The sequence below is a fragment of the Anarhichas minor genome, unplaced genomic scaffold, assembly GCF_050575085.1.
Source record: "Anarhichas minor isolate MPS153535 unplaced genomic scaffold, ASM5057508v1 ptg000049l, whole genome shotgun sequence".
Taxonomy (NCBI): domain Eukaryota; kingdom Metazoa; phylum Chordata; class Actinopteri; order Perciformes; family Anarhichadidae; genus Anarhichas; species Anarhichas minor.
In genome coordinates this window covers 2484274-2502736 of record NW_027466495.1, presented here as the reverse complement: position 1 = coordinate 2502736, position 18463 = coordinate 2484274, and the positions used below count along the sequence as shown (strand labels likewise).

Sequence of the window (18463 nt, the reverse complement as noted above, 5' to 3'; positions counted from 1 at the left end):
TCGCACTGTGTGTTTGTGCTCTTTGCTCTCTATTCCAAGCAGGAAATACTTCGCTCCGGGCAATTTGTTGCTTGCTGGACCGTCCCATGAAGCTTTTTGTACGATGTGTTGTCTTGAATAGTCACTCGCTCCGTATCCAGCGAAGGGGAGGGTGGGGGGGGTAGGAAGGGGTTGGTGGGGACTTGTTTCCATGGTGACCACCAGTTACATAATAACAGTGGGTACCTACTGTAGCCGAAGCATTAGAGGATGAGAGATAAGGACGCAGAGGGAGATGACGAACAGAAATTATTTCCCTACCAATTTAGATTTAGAAAATATTGTGTCTGGGATTCAAATGTCATTAAAAGGGTAAAGCGCAATGCACATAGCTTTGAAATATTTCATTTTGTGGATGGGGGTTGCTGGACTAGTTTTCTTCATGCCAGGCATCGCAGTATGCCAGTGAACTTGCTTACATTTTATTGACCTTTATTATGCCACAGATAAAGCACATTGTCATGCAGTCATGTTGACTGTAGAAGAGGTGAACCACAGTCGGCCAAACAGGAATAATATAGACTCCCATCATTTTTGTTTCATTTGAATAAATTGGATTTTATGTTAGAATCCTTCATCATCAATTTCAACCATTTTTCCATAACTTTTCTGCCAGCATGCTAATTTTCAGCTAATATCATTTTTTATTTTTATTTCACATACTCTTAATCAAGTGCAGACACCCCTCCTGGGGCACTCCTGGTTTGAAATCAGTGATATTGATCCTCCTGCTACTGGCAGGAAGATAGATAGCTAGATGGAGGGCAAAGCGTGCAGCAGTGGCATTGCTCTAAATTTAGTCACCCCTCTGCGTGTGAACTAAATACCAATGACAAGTCAAAGTGACACCCACCCACCCACCCACTCATTCAGTCGCTCATTCAGTGGTTGCAGCCCCCTCTGCTCACCCTCCCCATGACAAGCCCCAGTGCCGTGGAGCACGAGCACCCACACAGGTTGCACTACCCTGTCTGACCCTCTCTCCTCTTACCTTTCTGACTTCCTACCCTGAGGAGACGGGCACAACTTAAGACTCCGCTCAAAGGGGTCCTTCAGGACAGGTAAGCCATCACTCGGGCCTCTCCAAAGGTGTGCTGTTTAGTTGTAACGTGACACTTCCACTTTGACTCAAGCATGATTCTCACAACCACCTACAGTTGCTCCCTCTTAATTTCCCTGTCAATCAAACTGCTTGCCTCGTGTAACTGTTTCTCTTAGATATTCTTTTATAATTGTGTTTTTGAATAGTGAAAACCCCTTTTGTCTTATTGCTTGACGTCTTTATGTGGGGAATAATCAGATTTAACAGCAGCAAGTATGCATAAATCGTATTGCTTACATCTATTTTTTCAAAGTGAATACAACTAATAGTATTCTGAAGTTTTTTTTTGTTGAAAATAAAAGTGAACTTTGAACTCATATCTACTGAACCAAAACAATGATGAGGGATTTGCTTGGTGAATAGACTTTGGCCATGAAATGCTACTTTGTTCCACCAAGAAACTTTGTGAAAAGAATTTTGGATTGGAATGAAACATTCATGTTGTGTTCACTGACACCTTGGTGTGAACTTCCGTGGGGCTATTTCATCCAGTTTGCTGTGACAACAACATGTTCTATATCTGTGTCCTTTCAGCCCAATTGGGTATTTTCAAACATATTGATTCCCAGACCCCTGACACAGCTGGTTGCCATGTCTGAAGAGCATGTGCTTGGCGTTTAACAGCCCAAGGTTATTTAAAGGGATGTGCTAACTTCGCCCTTTTCACTGCCGTAATAAATTCTATCTGCTTTGGTGGGTCTTTGTGCGTGGTGTGGCTTCTCAATGTTGGCCAATCGATGGCCAACATGCAGCCGTGTTGTCTTGCTTTTGTGTCTCATTGTACGTTTGAACAGGTTGCACTGATGTGCTTTGTCTCCTGTGACTTTTTGCCTCACCCCCGACTCCCCAGGGGCAGCTATGTCACAGTTCTCCACCATGACGACCAGGGAGAGGAAAATGCAGGCGGCAGCAATCTGCAGGGAGGTTCAAGCCCAGGAAGGTAGCCGTATCATTTCCTCTTCACTTCCTTGTTTTCTAATCCCCCTGACCTCTCAGTTTCTCTCTCTTTCTCTTGTTGCATCCTTTCTTTGCTTCTGTTTCCTTCACACCTTCTCTCCTTCTCCTCACATCCTGCTCCTTCCACGCCCTTACAGTACACATTTAATTCTCAGTCATATTAACTGTACTGTAAACGGCGGATCACCCTGCCAGACGCACTGGACACTGCCACAAGGTATGAGTCCACCATTTGCCAGTGCAGCAGTTGCCAACCCTCCCTTCTATGACCCTGACTATAAATAAGTAAATGAATACTTTTATGGGCCAAAGTAACTAATCCCTTTGTCGTTGTCCTTTGAACGCGCTATTTCAGGGCCAGGGCAACTGTGTGGCTAGGTCTGAAGGCTACTGACAGCTGAAAGATATTCTGGCAAATTATGCGCCTCACGCTTGGATATAGGCCTGTGACATCTCCATGATCAGCATGCAGTAGCGAGCACGTGGTGCTAACCACAAAACTAGCACTAGACATGAGTAGGTTTGATAGGTGGGAGTATGGGAAATTGGAAAATATCTTGTCTGAAATCAGATCAATTTACAAGTATATATTGTATATACACAAGCCGTTTATAGTCTTTTGAATGTCTCCTTGTGTCCAGACATAGAGATGGATCTTGGGAAGAAAATGAACGTGCCTAAGGACATCATGCTGGAGGAGCTGTCTCTTGCCTCAAACCGAGGCTCCCGTCTCTTCAAAATGCGCCAGAGACGCTCAGAAAAATACACTTTTGAGAGCGTCTGTAATGAGAACAACAAACAGCTCAATGTAAGTAGAAGCCGTGATGCAATAATCATATGTGAATGGATACATACAAAAAACACGCATGAAAGAAAAGAAAAATTATTTTATTATGTCAATTCTGTCGACATTGTTTGTTCCAGGAGTAGTTACACATTTATGGGGAATACACAGAACCCCTTTCTTGCCAAGAGTTAGGTGAGAAGATCAACAGTACACAAGTGTCTGCGTTAACTGTTGAGCTACAGGTTAATTAGCTTAGCATAAAGAATGGAAGCAGGGGGAAACGGCTAGCATGGCTCTGGCAATTCTCAGCAAGGAAGCAAATAATTGTATTTGCCTCAATGTTTGTTTTTTTAACTCATAAATTCACAGTAGATTAATATGGATTATTATAACACTAATAAAACGTAGATTAATGAGCAGGTTATTGTTACACTGTCACCTTCAGAGTGTGTGTTTTCTTCAAGCCCATTCATCCATTTTCCCCACATCTTTCCCCTCCATCACTCGAAAAACACTCACACAATACCTTACATCCTGGAAAAAGTATATGTGGGAAAGATTAAGCACTCAAAGTGTTTATTTGACTCGTGCTGCAGACTCGGAGTGGCACAGAATAGGAGTTACGAAAGTCTTCCAGTCGGTCATAAGTAACTTTATTAATGCCCTTTTGTGTATAGATGGGCAGTGTGCCAAGTCAGCATTTATGTTCGCGTGGCCTGGTTACACATAAAGCAATTGATGTACCAAAGCTCTCAGTCCAATTGAATCAAGATAAACTAACTAAGTTTCTCTTTGTTACATATAATTAATTAGCAGCACTAGTTATATCCTCTTTCATTTACTTGTGTGGTGACTTGTGTACTTATTGCCCTCATGAAGTCCACAGATAAAATAATTGTTATGCTCCAGGGAAATGTTTCGCCTCATCTTTGAAGTGAGAAGAACTCGCATATCTCTGGTTTGTTTATTGCTCGGGGCAAAGAGAGGGATTTTGTTTCAAGTTGTCAACATTTCCTGAGGAAGTCCTGGAGTAAATCATCATGAATATCTTTCAGAGGGATGAAAGCTGGATGCTTTGGCTGCTTTTGTCCCAGCCCACAAAGCACTGTTTCTTGTTGAGGAAAAGTGGACACACAGGCAGTTTCTCTGCCTCTAGTTGGTGTTGAAAAACATTTTATTTGAATTTAAAAAAAGAATCCAGAGTGCCGTGAGACAGGAAATTGTTGATAAAACAATGCCATCATATGGTCTACTTAAAGGTACAGTGTGTAGCATTTAGGGGTATCTATTGACAGAAATGGAATATAATGTTTAGAGCTGTTTTCTTTAGTGTATCATCACCGGAAAATAAGAATCGTTATATTTACGTTACCTTAGAATAAGCCGTTTATATCTACGTACGAAGTGGTGAGATCCTTCATGCTGAGCACATGGGAGAAGTTTCAGTTGGTTGCAACCTTCAGCCTCACCGCTAGATGCCGCTAAATCTTACACACTGCACTTTAAATAGCTATTCTGGAGCTTTCAATCATATTCCACGACCTATCAAAAATAAATTGGTAAACGCATGCTTATTAAAATGGATATTTAAACATCTACATTTCCAAGCCAACTGGGCGACTACACCTGCTGAGGAGATGCTTAAAAATCCACTACTGTTCTGGGTCAAAATTGAAATTTCAATCTCAACGGATTGAAATCTTAAACTTAAATCTTAATCTTAAATTCCTGTTTAACTTTTCTTTTAAGCTCAACTCACCTCTTGGATCTGTCTCTTAGAACATAATACTTTCTCAAGCTGAGAATGGGAGTGCCACGGACAACCACAGCGGCGAGAACAACGTGGATGTCGACCAACCGCCTGCTGTGCCCTCTGACACACCAGATGCAAGCATGGGGCCAAATCCAGACAGCATCGCCCCGGGTAGGTGATAATAAAACCAAAAAGGACCCAAAATCATTGCGGCAGTGACATACTGTAGCTAAGGTTGGGTCGACAACCCAGATGATCTCTGTTCCAGTCAGTGACCTTACCGCACTTATAGTCTCTGCTTTCCGTTCATTACATCATCACTGACAAAGCCCAGTCTTGTCCTTTTATTTTAGCTACAATTGTTGCTGTCATATCGTGCAAGGTTTTGTCTTCATTAACATGTTTTGTATAATATGTCCACAGTTAACTTCCTCTTTCGTTGTTCCTTTAACATACTGGATGTACAGCTCATGAGATTGTAATGCTCCCGGTGGATAGAGGGTGTGAATCTGCTCTCCACAATGCACTGAATGTTCCATGTTTTGATAGGGATGTTTTTCATTGTTTGTACTCACACAGGCTTTGCCTGGAATCTGCTGGCCGCCAGCAAAATATGATTACACATTTCTATTCCCCCTCTCTCTGCCTGTCTCCTGTTTTTCTATCTTCATCCCACTCCTGTTTCATATCTACTCCTCCACAGTCCCATAATTCTCTCACTCTCCAACTCTTTGTCCCTCCTCATTACAATCAGCTTTGAACATCTTTTTTTCAAAATAGTTGAGTTTTTACCCACGGGAAGTGTTTCCTGTTTGCCTCTCGTGCCACAGATACCATCAGGTTTGCACTCACTTCCTCCCTCGTGTCTTAATTCTGCCCAGTGGACACAAAACCGCTACTGATTTAGTTACGAGTGCGTCTGCACAGGGGTGGGGTGTTATTGCTGGTGCTCAGGACCAGACACCAACGTTCAGTGTCTCAATGAAGTCACTCCGGCCTTCGCAGAAATCAGGCCAGAGTGCATTAGGTATCAAATAGTGAGAACTCTTAAAATAGCACTCATTTACCCAGGGGTGCATGTTCCATACTCCTGTCCAGCAACATGTCTTAACCAGGCTACAGTGTTATACGGTGAAGACAGATAATATGCTGAAGATAGAAGAAAGTAGAAACTAAATGACAATTTCCAATAGGAGGCATAGAGCTGGGTGTGTGACAGTCCTCTCCCTCAAAAACATTCACATATAACTCAGCCAACAACAAGAACAATATTCCATGGCCTCAGAAAATCTTTTACACAATGTTTTGTAATAGATTTCGCCCAAATCTCTAAACCTCCCCGCGGGTCTGTTTGGTCTCTCTTGCTTCCTCCTCAGGGCAAGACATAAAGTCAGGAAGGGGGGATTGTTCATTGTGAGAGGTTAGGACGTGACATGACGCCCTGTGTTATGTAATGCCTGAGCTTGCAAGCCCCCCCTGAGTGAAGCACTGGGTTTGAAGGATAGTGCTTTGGATAGGCCTCTCCCATCAACACACATAGACTACGCAGGGAGGCATACATGAAGGCATGCACACACAGAACTACAGGGAGGCTGGCCCTTGATTTGTTTTGCTTTAGCAAGGAATTAACGGCGAGAGCAAAACCAGTGGAAAGTATTGCAATGTTGCACGCTCATGTATTGAACACTATATATGTGTGTGTGTGTATATACTTTTGATTCAATTAATTTAAGTGGCCGTGGGGCAGACACAGTCTCTATATGGTTTTGGGTGGCTAACTGCTCTAATGGAAGCTCAGAGAAGTGTGTAAGACTGCAACTCTGCTTCCTGGTCGGAACTTTGGGTTGTTTTTACTTCAGTACCAATAAATCATATGAATTTACCCATGACCAGCTGACCAGTCTGTAATCATTTCATACAATAGGAAATCAAAGGGAAGGATCGTCCCTTTTTGGACAGCCTGTTTCTTTGTTGCTCAGAAATATTATTGACTTTGGCTATTAAGTTCCACTTCATTACTAACCACATGAAGGGAAAGGCCCAAACTCGACTCCAGAATTGAGTAAATTGAAAACAATTAAATGGAAATGGAAATACTAATGCCTGCTCTTTATTTGGCTTTAGGAAAGCCTTATTATCAATCACTCTCTATGTTGTAAACCCTCCCAGGGTACGGAGGTCCTTTGAAAGACATCCCTCCGGAGAAGTTCAACAGTACAGCTGTACCAAAGTCCTACCACTCGCCCTGGGAGCAGGCCGTCAACAGTGACCCGGCCTTGGCTGACATGCTCATCGCCCATATGCTGGAGCCGGAGCCCAGACCAGACATACCGGGATACAAAAGTTTCAACAGGTACAATATAACATGTGGACAGCAAGTCATTAATAAAATGAAATTATCAACAAAATGTCACATTTAAAGAAGCATACACATGTAAACTGAACTGTTATTTAGCCTTTGTGACTTTCTGTAAACAGCAACCACGACTTAATTCATAAAATTGTGATATTTATTTATTCAAAACTGACTTAGCTTTGCTTTTATTTATCATGCACACAAATGCTGAGTGGGCAAAAGGAGTACCGTCCTTCATCTAACTCCTGATGTGTGCTTCTCACTCAAAGCAGCCGTCTCTTAGAACATGTCCTCCGGTCAAAGTCTTTGCTTGGCTTTAATTAGTTGCATCACTTCAAATGTCACCGCAGTCCCTCTCATTAGCACATGACGACTACTGTTTAAACACTGTCACTCCGTCACCTCCAGGGTGGCGACCCCGTTCGGTGGTTTCGGCAAAGCACCTAGACATCCTACCATCAAGTCCCTCCAGGTGGAACCGCTCCCTAACTACCCTGAGCTCCAGGGGGACGCGGAGGTAGATCGACCCTCCTTCAACAGATCTGCTCTGGGGTGGGTGTCGACCGGCGGTCCAATCCCCCTCTCTGCTGTTTCCCTTGAGCCCGTGCTCTTCCCTGAGTCAGAGGACCTTTGAACCCATGATGAAGTCACACAGAGATGCTGTCTACGTAGTTGCTGCACCAGAGGTGAAGGTGGGCAGGGTAAAGCCACGGTCGGGACAGAGTCAGTGAGAGAGAAAAGCTTCAAGTTACCATGAATGCAGCATCCCACTGTTTTCCAGGGATGTTAACTGTTGCACTGCTCTTAAAAATGAATGAATCATCCTGTACAGTAAGCAGAGAATACATGGAATTTATTGTAAATTAATGTGCATAAGAGTATTTTATCTTGCAGACACAAGTTGTTGCTCAATAAAATGGTGTCGAATGCAACAAGTCTGACATAATTCTTTATTCTGTTCTTTTTATTTTTCATGCTTGAATTTCATTTTCTGCCACTAAAACTTGCTGATAACCGGAATGCACGCTTTCGAGATGCTTCTGCATTTGGACATGAACGCAAATCTGTGACATATTCCGCAACATGCCCCCAGGTGATAATTTCACAGTGAGTTGGTCTGAGCTGCACTGAAGGATCACTTGAGTGAACGATGCTGTGCCTGTGTGTTCAATTTGTATGCAAACCCATCAGTTATCGCATCGTGTGAGGGACCGACGATACATGTGAGCCACTGTAACACGCCTCAAGGTTACACCGCCTGACAAATCAAATCTGCTCCACCGAGATGAGCGGCTTGACGGATGTGTCTCTCACCTTTTGGCGATGCCCACGCGAAGGAGGGTGGGGATTGATGGGAGGGCAGCCTGATGAGCTGTGCCCACTCCTTATCTATCTGTCTGTTTATTAATACAGCGTTTAGGAATTCATCACAGACATAACAGGCTTCAGCGAAAAAGACGCAACCGATTGAAAGTCACCTGCAGGTTTATGTACAGCGAGCTCGCCGTGTGTTTATTCAGCTAGAAGAAGAGCAGAGTGAAATGTTCAGCCCTGTCTTGAATTTCAGGTTTTTGAGTAATTATGTTATATTAATTGTATGTATTTACAAATTTCCTTTAATGCAACAATGTGGGAAATATATTTTTTCATATTTACAACAGCTTCAAAACCAACGATTTTAATTGCTGAAGAAAACCTGCGGCAGTGGAGAAGGTCAAATATATTACAGCCCTTTTCCAGCTCTTTTACTTTTCCGTGGTCATTATTGTCTTGTGTAATCACTGACCATTTGAGTCCACGGATAAAGCCAGAGAAGAGCATGTTCATTCATTTCCATTCTGACCACAGATTAAAAGTGCTTTGACCTTTTGCGAGTATCAGGTTGCTGCTGGTAACTGTAGGTTTGGTGTAAAATGTTCAATCATGAGAACCACACTCAAGTCTGATAGATCAAAATGTGATGTGAGGGATGCTCAATGGTGGACAGTCTGAAGGTCAGTTAGGATGATCTGTACTAGGAGGGGTTCGATCTCACTTTAGGTGTAGCGGTCTGTCAATGTACCAGTGTGTTGTATGTTAGATAACGTGGCGTAGTGATACACGACTGAGCTTTGACGTCAGATAAGCAAGCGATGGGTCTGATTTGTAAACCGGGTGATAGACAGCAAACATTGTGTTCCTGTTATGACTCGGGCTGGGTGTCTGTCCTCTAAACCATTGTCTGCTTATTTTTGGTAGGTTTTTAACAATTTATTATGAATTACAAAACTATTGTAACACTGTGATACAGGTCTGTGAAATATATATATATATATATATATATATATATGTGTGTGTGTATCTCACCTTAATTCAAGGGGAAATCTTCGGTATTCAGAGCATTAATATGGCGGAGTAATGTCTACCTGAGCAGAGAATAAAGTCTCTCTCTCTCTCTCTCTCTCTCTCTCTCTCTCTCTCTCTCTGTGTGGTGCAATCAATAAAGTTGGCCGCCGCTCTGCACTGCTTTCGTACTGTGGCTACAGCTGATAATGGTGTCGCTGTGAAAGCGGAGCTCCCACCCTCTTGTACCCCCTCTGGTTAACACTGTTCCTCTGTCAGCACTTTTGCCTTACCATCGTTGGCTACGAGACGCCGGCTCAGCCGTCGCCATGTTTAGAGCCGTTTAAAGGCAATCGATGGCCCCAATCTTTAAACCTATCAAATCTCTCTCGGTCTTTCACCCACATTGGTTTTTATAATAACATTATAGGGGATGCCACTTTATCCGGCAAATCAATTTAGTTCAATTGCTCGCAACATTTGCATTCTCATGGGTGCTCTGTCTGATGAAAAGGTTGTGTTTGATTTTGTAAAAGTTATTGGCATCCTCTCTTTCTCTAAAAAGGAACTAGTGGGCTAAATGCCTCTCAGATTCCCCTCAGCCATGTGATTAAGTCCAGCATCAGCATTCCTCGCCTCTGTCGGAGACCCTTTGGAATGTGCAGCTCCCGGTGCCACTCCTTTTTTGTGTCCTATTAAATTCCTCTTGCCAGCCTCTTCAGAAGCACGGCATGTACAACACACCAACTGGATTCTGACAGAGCCAATAGCTCTGCCAAGCACCACAGTAAATATTGAGCCGTGTTTATCAGGGGCATGCATGAACTCTCTTTGAACTTTGATTGTAGCCATTACCAAAAAGCAGCAACGGAATATTATTGGCAGGGACTGTGAGCGTAGGCTGGCGGTTGGGCAGCCAGACGATTCGATTAATGTCTCTAACTGCCACCAGTTTCCCAGGCGTGTTTACTTTGGCATGAGATGGCAAAGCAGGCACTGGACTATAGGTTGGCCGAGTGGTTGGACTGACTGTCCCATACTGGAAGGCAGGAATTATTTGCAATCTTGTTGCGTACTTGAGCAGGAGACTAAACCTGTCATGCTTGGGATAAGAGCATCAGGGAAAGTGAGGTGATAGCACGGTGGAGCCTCACTGAGCTAAAATGCAGGGCAATCCTTTTAGAAACTGCTTTTAGAGACACCTGATAGGAATATCAGACTGGAGTGACCACTTGTTATGTAACAAGAAGCCCGATAAGATGGTAACATGACGGGATTTTCTTTGTGTGCAAGAAGTAAGAGAGACGTCAAATTTGACTAAACTTCATCATTCGTCTAAATGTGTTGTACTCTGTGACTCAGGCTACAACTGAGCAGCTGGCCTTCTGCATCTTTATCAGCAGTTAGCAATGGACAGTGCTGCTGTTGCGTTCACTGTCATGTTTTAAAGCTGAGGTCCCTCGGGTCTCCATCTGCACACACAGCACCTAACACTGAGTGTGCAGCATGCTGCTGCTGACACAGACAACTGCTAAAAGGTTGAGCTACATGACCAACCGATATCCCACAAGCTTTTCTCCGAGTGTGCACGGGTCGGGTGAGAAAACAAAAGTGTTGCGAAACAAAAACCGCAAGGGCATAGAGAAGTTCCTAGAGGGAGACGTATGGTTCTCTCAAAGGGTTTAGCAAACGGACATACTTTAAAGTTAACAGTTTGATTTTATATGGAGTTTATGCTCAAATCATCCACCAGAGAAAGCTGGGGTTAACTTTACAATATTGTTGAGGTGACCTCCTGAGATAAAAATCCATAAATAAAGAAAAAAAGACAGCTAATGATGCATCTGAATTTTTTAGCTCATGTCTTTCTCATTTGATGGTGCGATGGATATGCCCACAGCCTGATGGATGTGTGCAGCAGGTGGTCGTTCTCACAGTGGTGCAAAGCCCAATAGGATATCTAAAAATATGAGTGGAAATAAAGCATCACAGGGGTCAGGAGGGTGGTGTTGGGTTGTCGATGAGGTGATGTGAAGGGTGTCGGGGCACACATTCCACTTGTGAAATGAGAAGTAAATGACGCAGTGGGTTGAACTATGTTTCGCTCTGAGAAAATGTTCGATCCATGAAGTGTCAGTAAAGGGTGTGCCGGGGGGGGGGGGGATGGCTGCGCTCGTGCACGGTTATCCATAGACAACGATGAGTGGGCTTGTTTGTCTGTGTGGGTTTGGCTGTAACTTTGCTGGGGATATTTAATTGGATGGGATCACAAGTTGACTGCCGGAATGAATTTCTGATCTCTTCTATAAATACATACAGAAAATGATTGTTGAGCAATGTGCACTCATTCTCATCAGGTTTAACTACACAGAAATTCACCACTGTAGAAACTACTTTATGGAAGGATGCACACAGCTAGGTTAGTAATTAACCTGTTTGGACAAATGAACATTCAAGACTGCGTTCCTGTTTACTTGCAAAAGCCCTTGACACCAATTAGTGCCGTGTTCTCTCACAGTAATCCAGCGGCTGGCTATTACCTCAGGGGCGATCATCTATAATCCTTACTGGTCAATATTTGTCAACCTCTTCTCTTTGGTTGATAGTCAGTGAAGAATTATTAACTTACAACTGCTAACACAACAAGTAAGTAAACTAACTGTAGCACTGAGACCTTCAGGTGACAAGCAAAATGCTCTTTCCTCATCTAAAATAGCTGGGAAAGAGCACAGAATAGCTTTAAATATCCTTAATTTGACGATAAAGGAAATAGCCGATTTTTCAGGATGTTGCCAGAAGAGAGAATTATTAGTGTGCCTTATCTTAGTCAATGAAGGGTATTACTTTCCCTAACTGACAGCACTGAGCCAATAGCATGCTTTGCAGTGTGCTGCAGCTACCACGGATACGGCAAACACAGCAGTGAGATATATCACAGTCACCACTTTGGCTGCATTCCAGAATTAATGTAACGTGGGCAATTGCCAAAAAATGATGCTTATGTCATCCACTTTTCTGCAGCAAAACAATGAGCACAGTCCCACTCAAGGGGTTATAGAGAAAATGTAAATTACTACAAATGAATAAAATGTAGATTAAAGGAACACAGAAGAATCTTTCTTCTCGAATGGACAATATGTCACCTGTTCCTGTGGTATATTATCAAATGCACCCATGCTGGGACATCTTGCTGTGTTTGTGGTAATGCTAAGTCATCAAGAAAGCAGATACCACTCCATTGAATAACATGCAAACAAACAAGATGTACAAGGGGAAGCTTTGTTGTGTCTTATCAGGGATTCTGTGAACTATGTGTTCTGCAGGGCAGAACTAATGAAAATGAGTTGAAGGAAAAGTCCCCACCAAGAACTGCGACTGAATTGTTCTTGGGAAAAGTACAGGGGGGGGGGGGGGGGGGGGGGGGGGGGGGGGGGGGGGGGGGGTTCGTTCCAAAAAACCTTGTCAACATTGGATTTTAATCCCCAGTTAAATATAGCAGGAGCTGCTTCAGAGGCATCGCCTCCCCGTGGCCCCCGTTGTGGCGTTCAAGCACGTCTAATCTCTTATGTAACAACGGGGCATTCACTACTGTGTGGTTCCTCATTAGTAGTAATTCAATAGCAACACAACAAATGGTGTTCACGGAAAACGTTAAGCATTGCTTTGTTCAGTCATTGTGTGACTGAACACTTGGTGCAGTTTTTGCAGAAAGTGACAAAAAGGGGCATTTTCATTTTAGTTGAGAAACCTTACTCCGAACAACTCGTCGATTGAACAGAGAGAAGTGCAGTCTTGACAAATATCCCATATTTGTTTTTTCTTCTGTGCGTGGTCGTGACCATCTTGTGTCCTCGTATTACTTTTCATACTTTACAAGCTGATCCAAATGAATTATTTGCATTTCCCATGACGCCACAAAAACCCAGGTTTGCGTGCCCATACACAAACATGCACACGAACTAGGGCATTTATGATTACCCAGACTGAGACAGGAGCAGATTAAGTTTACATTTGAATTAGATACTTACATTTTGCGTTAGCAGATGAAACCAGAGGCACAAAAAGCTGTAGTTTTGTTTATTTAAATGTTTATTTTCTTATGCTACATGCCCACTGTCCACCAGAAAGTATTTGAGGAATTGCTTCTTGCTTTGTGATAAATCAGATTAATTTCTAATGTATTTTAAAATTGTGTGGTATATTTTGTCCTTCGTCTAAAAAGAACCACCCTGAATGCACAGACTTAAAAATACAACGGTTTTAGAATTGTTGCCCCACTTTCCCTTTGAGTACAGTAAGTATGGATTGAAAAGCCAGACAACAGTGCTAAAAATATCCCACTTCAACTGGCACAGTACATTTGGGGTGAATTGGAATTTAGCTACCCAGTGACCCAATCAAAATCATCAATGAATATCTCTAACAGACAACAAAAAAAGGCATCGACAAACCTGGTGGCTGTGAGAGTGAGAGAAAAAGCAACATAAAACCCATCACATTAAAAGTAAACTTGATCCCTCAAACTTGATATGTACTAGTTTTGTTGTTGGTGCTGTTGAAATTATAAAAAGGTCAACGCAGGCAAAGAGAGGACACAGGTTTGTCATTTGAGCTGTGTTTATCCACCGTGTTCAGCAGACCTCTTGCTGTTCATTGGGTCTTTCTCAAGGTGAGAAGTCAGGGCAACGGCACCAGCTCTCAGCGGGGCATTTATACTGCGTGCACTGTCTCCTTGCAGAGCTGGCAGAGTCTCGCTAATTAATCTTAAATTAAAATGCCCTCCACAACGGCATTCAACTGGTGTAGGATCAGTGGTTTGCTGATTTGAGTTCATATTCAGTAAATTATACAAATAATCTGATTGAAGCTTACTTTGTAAGTACACTTGACAATTAGACATATTGAGTGGCAAAAATGAATCGCATCCAAAATCCAAAAGTCAATGAGCCGCTATTCTGCAGAAGTCATTCAAAGGGCATGACAGGCGGGCAATGATGGGTCAGTCCAATAATACATAGTCATTTTTTTTAGACTTTTGGCTCAGAGTAAGGCAGAAATGCTGACAGGGCGCAAATTGTCAGATTCAGCGGCTGGATTGCAAGCTATCCACCGAGGTCGGAGAATAAAAGTTTACATTTGTGGAACTTGTTAAAGACCTGATCTGTTCGAGCTGTCTGATCCATAATTTATAGGGGTATATAAGATATTCAGTGGCAGTACTTCAAAGCAAGGAGGCCTACAGCCAGGGTCAACATCATAATGTGAATCTTTTCTCTGTCGGCCCAGAGCACCACACTGATGACAAAAACGTTTTTTGTTAACTGAGTCATACAAAAATTAGCAATAACAAAATAAAAAAAAGATATATATTAGTATATATATCTTAACCTCAGCCCTCTAGAATGCCTGAAGGTTGGCTGGTTTATTTTATTATAGTATAGGGTTACAAGGTACGTTTTTACACCAAGACCATTTAAGCTCACATCCCTCAAACTGATTATTATCACACTCTCAACTTTTTTATATTTTAAGAGGAAGCATTATGTCCCTCAAGGAAATGTGTGGGGGCGGGAAATGACATTGTCTCCTCAATGGGCCCTTTCAAGTACTTCCTGGGGAAAGGCTGAACCACTCTGATACACTGTGACCCCTCGCCGCACACTTGATCATTGTGTACAGTTTCCTCAATCTTAATGAGTGACTGTGCCAATCATTTTTTTTTTTAATAATTATTCCTTTAACACAAACTTTGTTGGACATATGACCTGATTTTAGGGGTTTCATAGAAGGTGACACAACACGTGACTGATATTCAGTAAACATTGCAAATTAAACGGTCAAATATTGTTTTTAAAGCCAGTGTGGAATCTGCAAAAAAAACAGGAATTCTGAATTTAAGAGTTTAAGAATTTAAGAGTTTCAAAGACAAATGACCTATGTAAGGAAGAGTGCTGGTAACAAATATCATACAGATCCTCCCCCCATAGCAATCAGACAAAAGCAACCTGATTATCATGTGTACTCAGTCATGTTGGCTTTATTAAAATTGCGTTGGACTGGATAAATAGTGGCTACGTAAATAATGACCTCATATTCTCATTTATAATCAGGATAACCCAGAGTCATTGCATAAGTTAAGATTTGTATTACCTATGGTAGAAATGTTTTGGGAAATAAATGAATGAAACATCAAAAATATAATTTATGATCTCATAATGATATATCCATATAAAATGCCCTCTCTTTTGGAGGCAATCCAAACTACTTATTTTAATTAATATAATCTTTACAAAAAAAAAAAAAAAAAGTGGTCAGCTTGCTGGGGGCCTTGAGCCATGAAACACGATAGGGCTGTGGCACTCAGTCGTCTCTTGCTTCAAAAAAAAAAAAAAGGGGAGAAAAGCTCTAATTGCACATCTCTCTCGTTGCTTTCTTTATATAACAGGATCAGGCAGATGGTGTTTGGGTAACAAGAGCCTTACATCACTTTCCTCCGCTCTCACTTGTTCATAATCATCAGGGTTATAATAGTCATCACGCTGTTGGGGTTCAACCGCACAGTAAATGTTAATCACCCCTCAAAGTGTGTGTAGTCACTGACCACCACACTGCTGCAATGCATACTTCATACGCACTGCGTGCAGATATTCGATCGGTAGTTTGTGCATCCCTCGATGCAGGAAGAAAACATATTAACTATATATATATATATATATATATATAATATATAAATGCTTTTAAAGTGTTTTTCCAGGTTTCGAAAGACAAGCTACTTGTAAAGAAATGTTTAAGGTACAATGTTGCAGTTGTAAAGTAAAACTACGCAATGTTGTGATCTAACTCTAAACCCCTGCACCATAAAGAAACATTGTCGTGTCTGGTGTTGGTGCGTGTGTGCGTGTGCGTGTTGCTGTGGCAGTGGTGTACAGTAGCATGGCAGACTGCAGTAAATACACTGTTGAAGAGGCGGGGTTTGACATCTCAGCGCTGAAAACATCTCTAATCCAGTATTTCAGGTGCCGAAGTCGACCGAGCGACCATTGCTCACTACCGCCGCGCATCAGCGAACTGCAGCAGAGCCGCGCACGCCTCATGAGGAATATACCGCAAGTGGACCGAGACGGCTGCTGTGTCCTAAGTGGGATTTTTCTAAGAGAAAATAAATACTAGAAACGCCAGAAGTTTCAGCGGCGTGGACGCAATACTTTCTTTCGTGGTTGGCGTTTTAGTTTCCAGCGCCCGTCACTGCCTTGAAGTAACGTTACATGTGAACCAGCGACTCCTTCGGCTCCTCAGTCCCTCCCTCCTCTCCCCGAAACTCCAACGAAAATACTTCAACTCTTGCTCTCGCTGGAGGATTTTACCGCACTTCTGGTTATTTGTTTCGCTCCGAGGTGAGTCGCTCTTTATTTGAGTTTGAGGCAGTTCGTCAAACTTTTGCTGTTTTTTTTTTTTGGTTTAGCTGCAGGACGTGGGGCGGAAATGTAGTTTCACCTGGAACTCAGGTAAGTCGGAAACCAGGTAGGCCTAGCATTAGCTCTGCTTCTCGTTGGTCAGGTAGCTTTAGTTAGCACATGTATTAAGTAATACAATGTGGTGTGTAAATATTTAAAACACCACAAGACCTGTCTATTCATTTTTATGGTTCATTTCGATTTACAGGCAGACCATATATTACATTTTCTTTAAAGAAAGTCGTCCGTAGTTTCATTGTTGTGGACAGCTAGTTAGCTACGTGTCCGGTTTATCATTACATATTTAAAATATGTATCTAGCGCAACGAAAACGAGGCTTAAGTGACTGCTCACCTCGTGTTCACTTTGTATTTTTCCTTAGTCTGTTCAAATGTGTATTTACTGACTCAAAATGTCAGCTTCCCTTTATCTTTGAAGGTGTTCACATCATGATACACAAGCACAGTGTGAGCTGAACTGCCAAGTCTCGTGTCTTGGTTGTGGACTGAGAGGTTTCACGTTACGTAATTCTTGCACACCCTTTTTTTATTTTTTATATTCGAACAGAACATTCAGAAGTTCAGAGGAGAGCCTCCTTTGCTGACTCTCGTCCCGTGCACTTATTAAGTGCACACATCTGGAGAAGACCCCTACGCAGCACACCTCAGTCCCATACGCACAGTGGTGATGAAGCAGTGAGATCATCACGCACACTCATCCTTTACGTTGAGGGCTGTGGAACATTTCCTTGAGGACTGAGGTGGTGAACTCAGTCTGGAGGCATGCTGAAGAACCAGTTTTGACAGTAAACCTTCTGTCGCCACTTTGTTTACGAGCGCATGGAGCAAGAGTTCTTGGAGTGAGTGTGCTGTTATTGGGTATTGATGGCTCAATTTACCATGTGTGGATCTACTTTCGATGAAGCCACACGCACTTGACTCAGGGGTTTGCATCTTTACATTTAGTTGCAGTCATTTATTAATAGATAGGTAGAGACATCATATTATTTTTGAAGATGACATGTTACTTATGATGACACTTAATAGTTATTGGCAAGCTGTTGTAAAGTGTGTGTGTGTGTGTGTGTGTGTGTGGGGGGGGGGGGGGCATTAAGGAAGCAATCGTAAAAGTGGAGAGGAGGATGTTATTTTTCAATCAGATTCTTTGCAGTATGGGAACCTGTGTTCCCCCCCTTCCTTCTGTAATCATGGGTGACTCAGCGTGGTGTGGGTGACCTGTTCAGTTTCACAGGGTTGAATGCGGTCACCGTGTGCTGGAAAGCGGCAAGCCTTTGAGCAGGAAGCCCACACAGGAAACGACCGCTGCATTGTTGCCTGAAGGCTTAAACCATGTCTGCAGTCCGTAGGGAATGTTACAGTCCAGTTTCACCGTTTCTAGTGTTTCAGCACGCAGGGGTCATGTTTTATTGCTTCTTCTCGGTACGTGCAGGGGATACTATGTATATTTTCAGACGCTTGTGTGTTTGCCCTGTCCCAACTTTTAATTAAAATCAACAGACTGAGCCTAAATGCATCAAATCACAGCAAATTAGAACATTGTGTCGACAGTGGAGAGGAAGTGAAGAAGGAAACAAGTTTGTCAGACACTTAGTTCACCACTTTAGAAGGAAAACACAGATAAAGTGGGAGACTGTCACCTGTGAGACTTCTCTATAAAAATGTGACTTTGTTCC

The 18463-nt window shown here is 42.5% G+C and overlaps 2 protein-coding genes across 3 annotated transcripts in view; both read left to right on the top strand.

Annotated features, from left to right (window-relative positions):
- The first annotated feature begins 203 nt into the window (after positions 1-203).
- myoz2a (myozenin 2a) lies at positions 204-7929 on the top strand. 2 transcript variants are annotated; one of them, XM_076112391.1, is made up of 6 exons: positions 204-1100; positions 1992-2081; positions 2740-2906; positions 4665-4809; positions 6808-6991; positions 7403-7929. In XM_076112391.1, the coding sequence occupies exons 2-6, from the start codon at positions 2000-2002 to the stop codon at positions 7626-7628; spliced, it is 804 nt and encodes a 267-aa protein (XP_075968506.1). In that variant the 5' UTR covers positions 204-1100; positions 1992-1999; the 3' UTR covers positions 7629-7929. The 2 variants fall into 2 exon arrangements, with proteins under 2 accessions (XP_075968506.1, XP_075968507.1); XM_076112392.1 differs by having other exon boundaries at positions 204-2614.
- Positions 7930-16288: 8359 nt separating this feature from the next.
- The window catches only part of usp53a (ubiquitin specific peptidase 53a), a 28775-nt gene continuing 26600 nt past the window's right edge, over positions 16289-18463 (top strand). The window contains exon 1 of the mRNA XM_076112460.1: positions 16289-16710. The gene's annotated coding sequence lies outside the window, so the exon portion shown is untranslated. The remainder of the gene's footprint in view (positions 16711-18463) is intronic.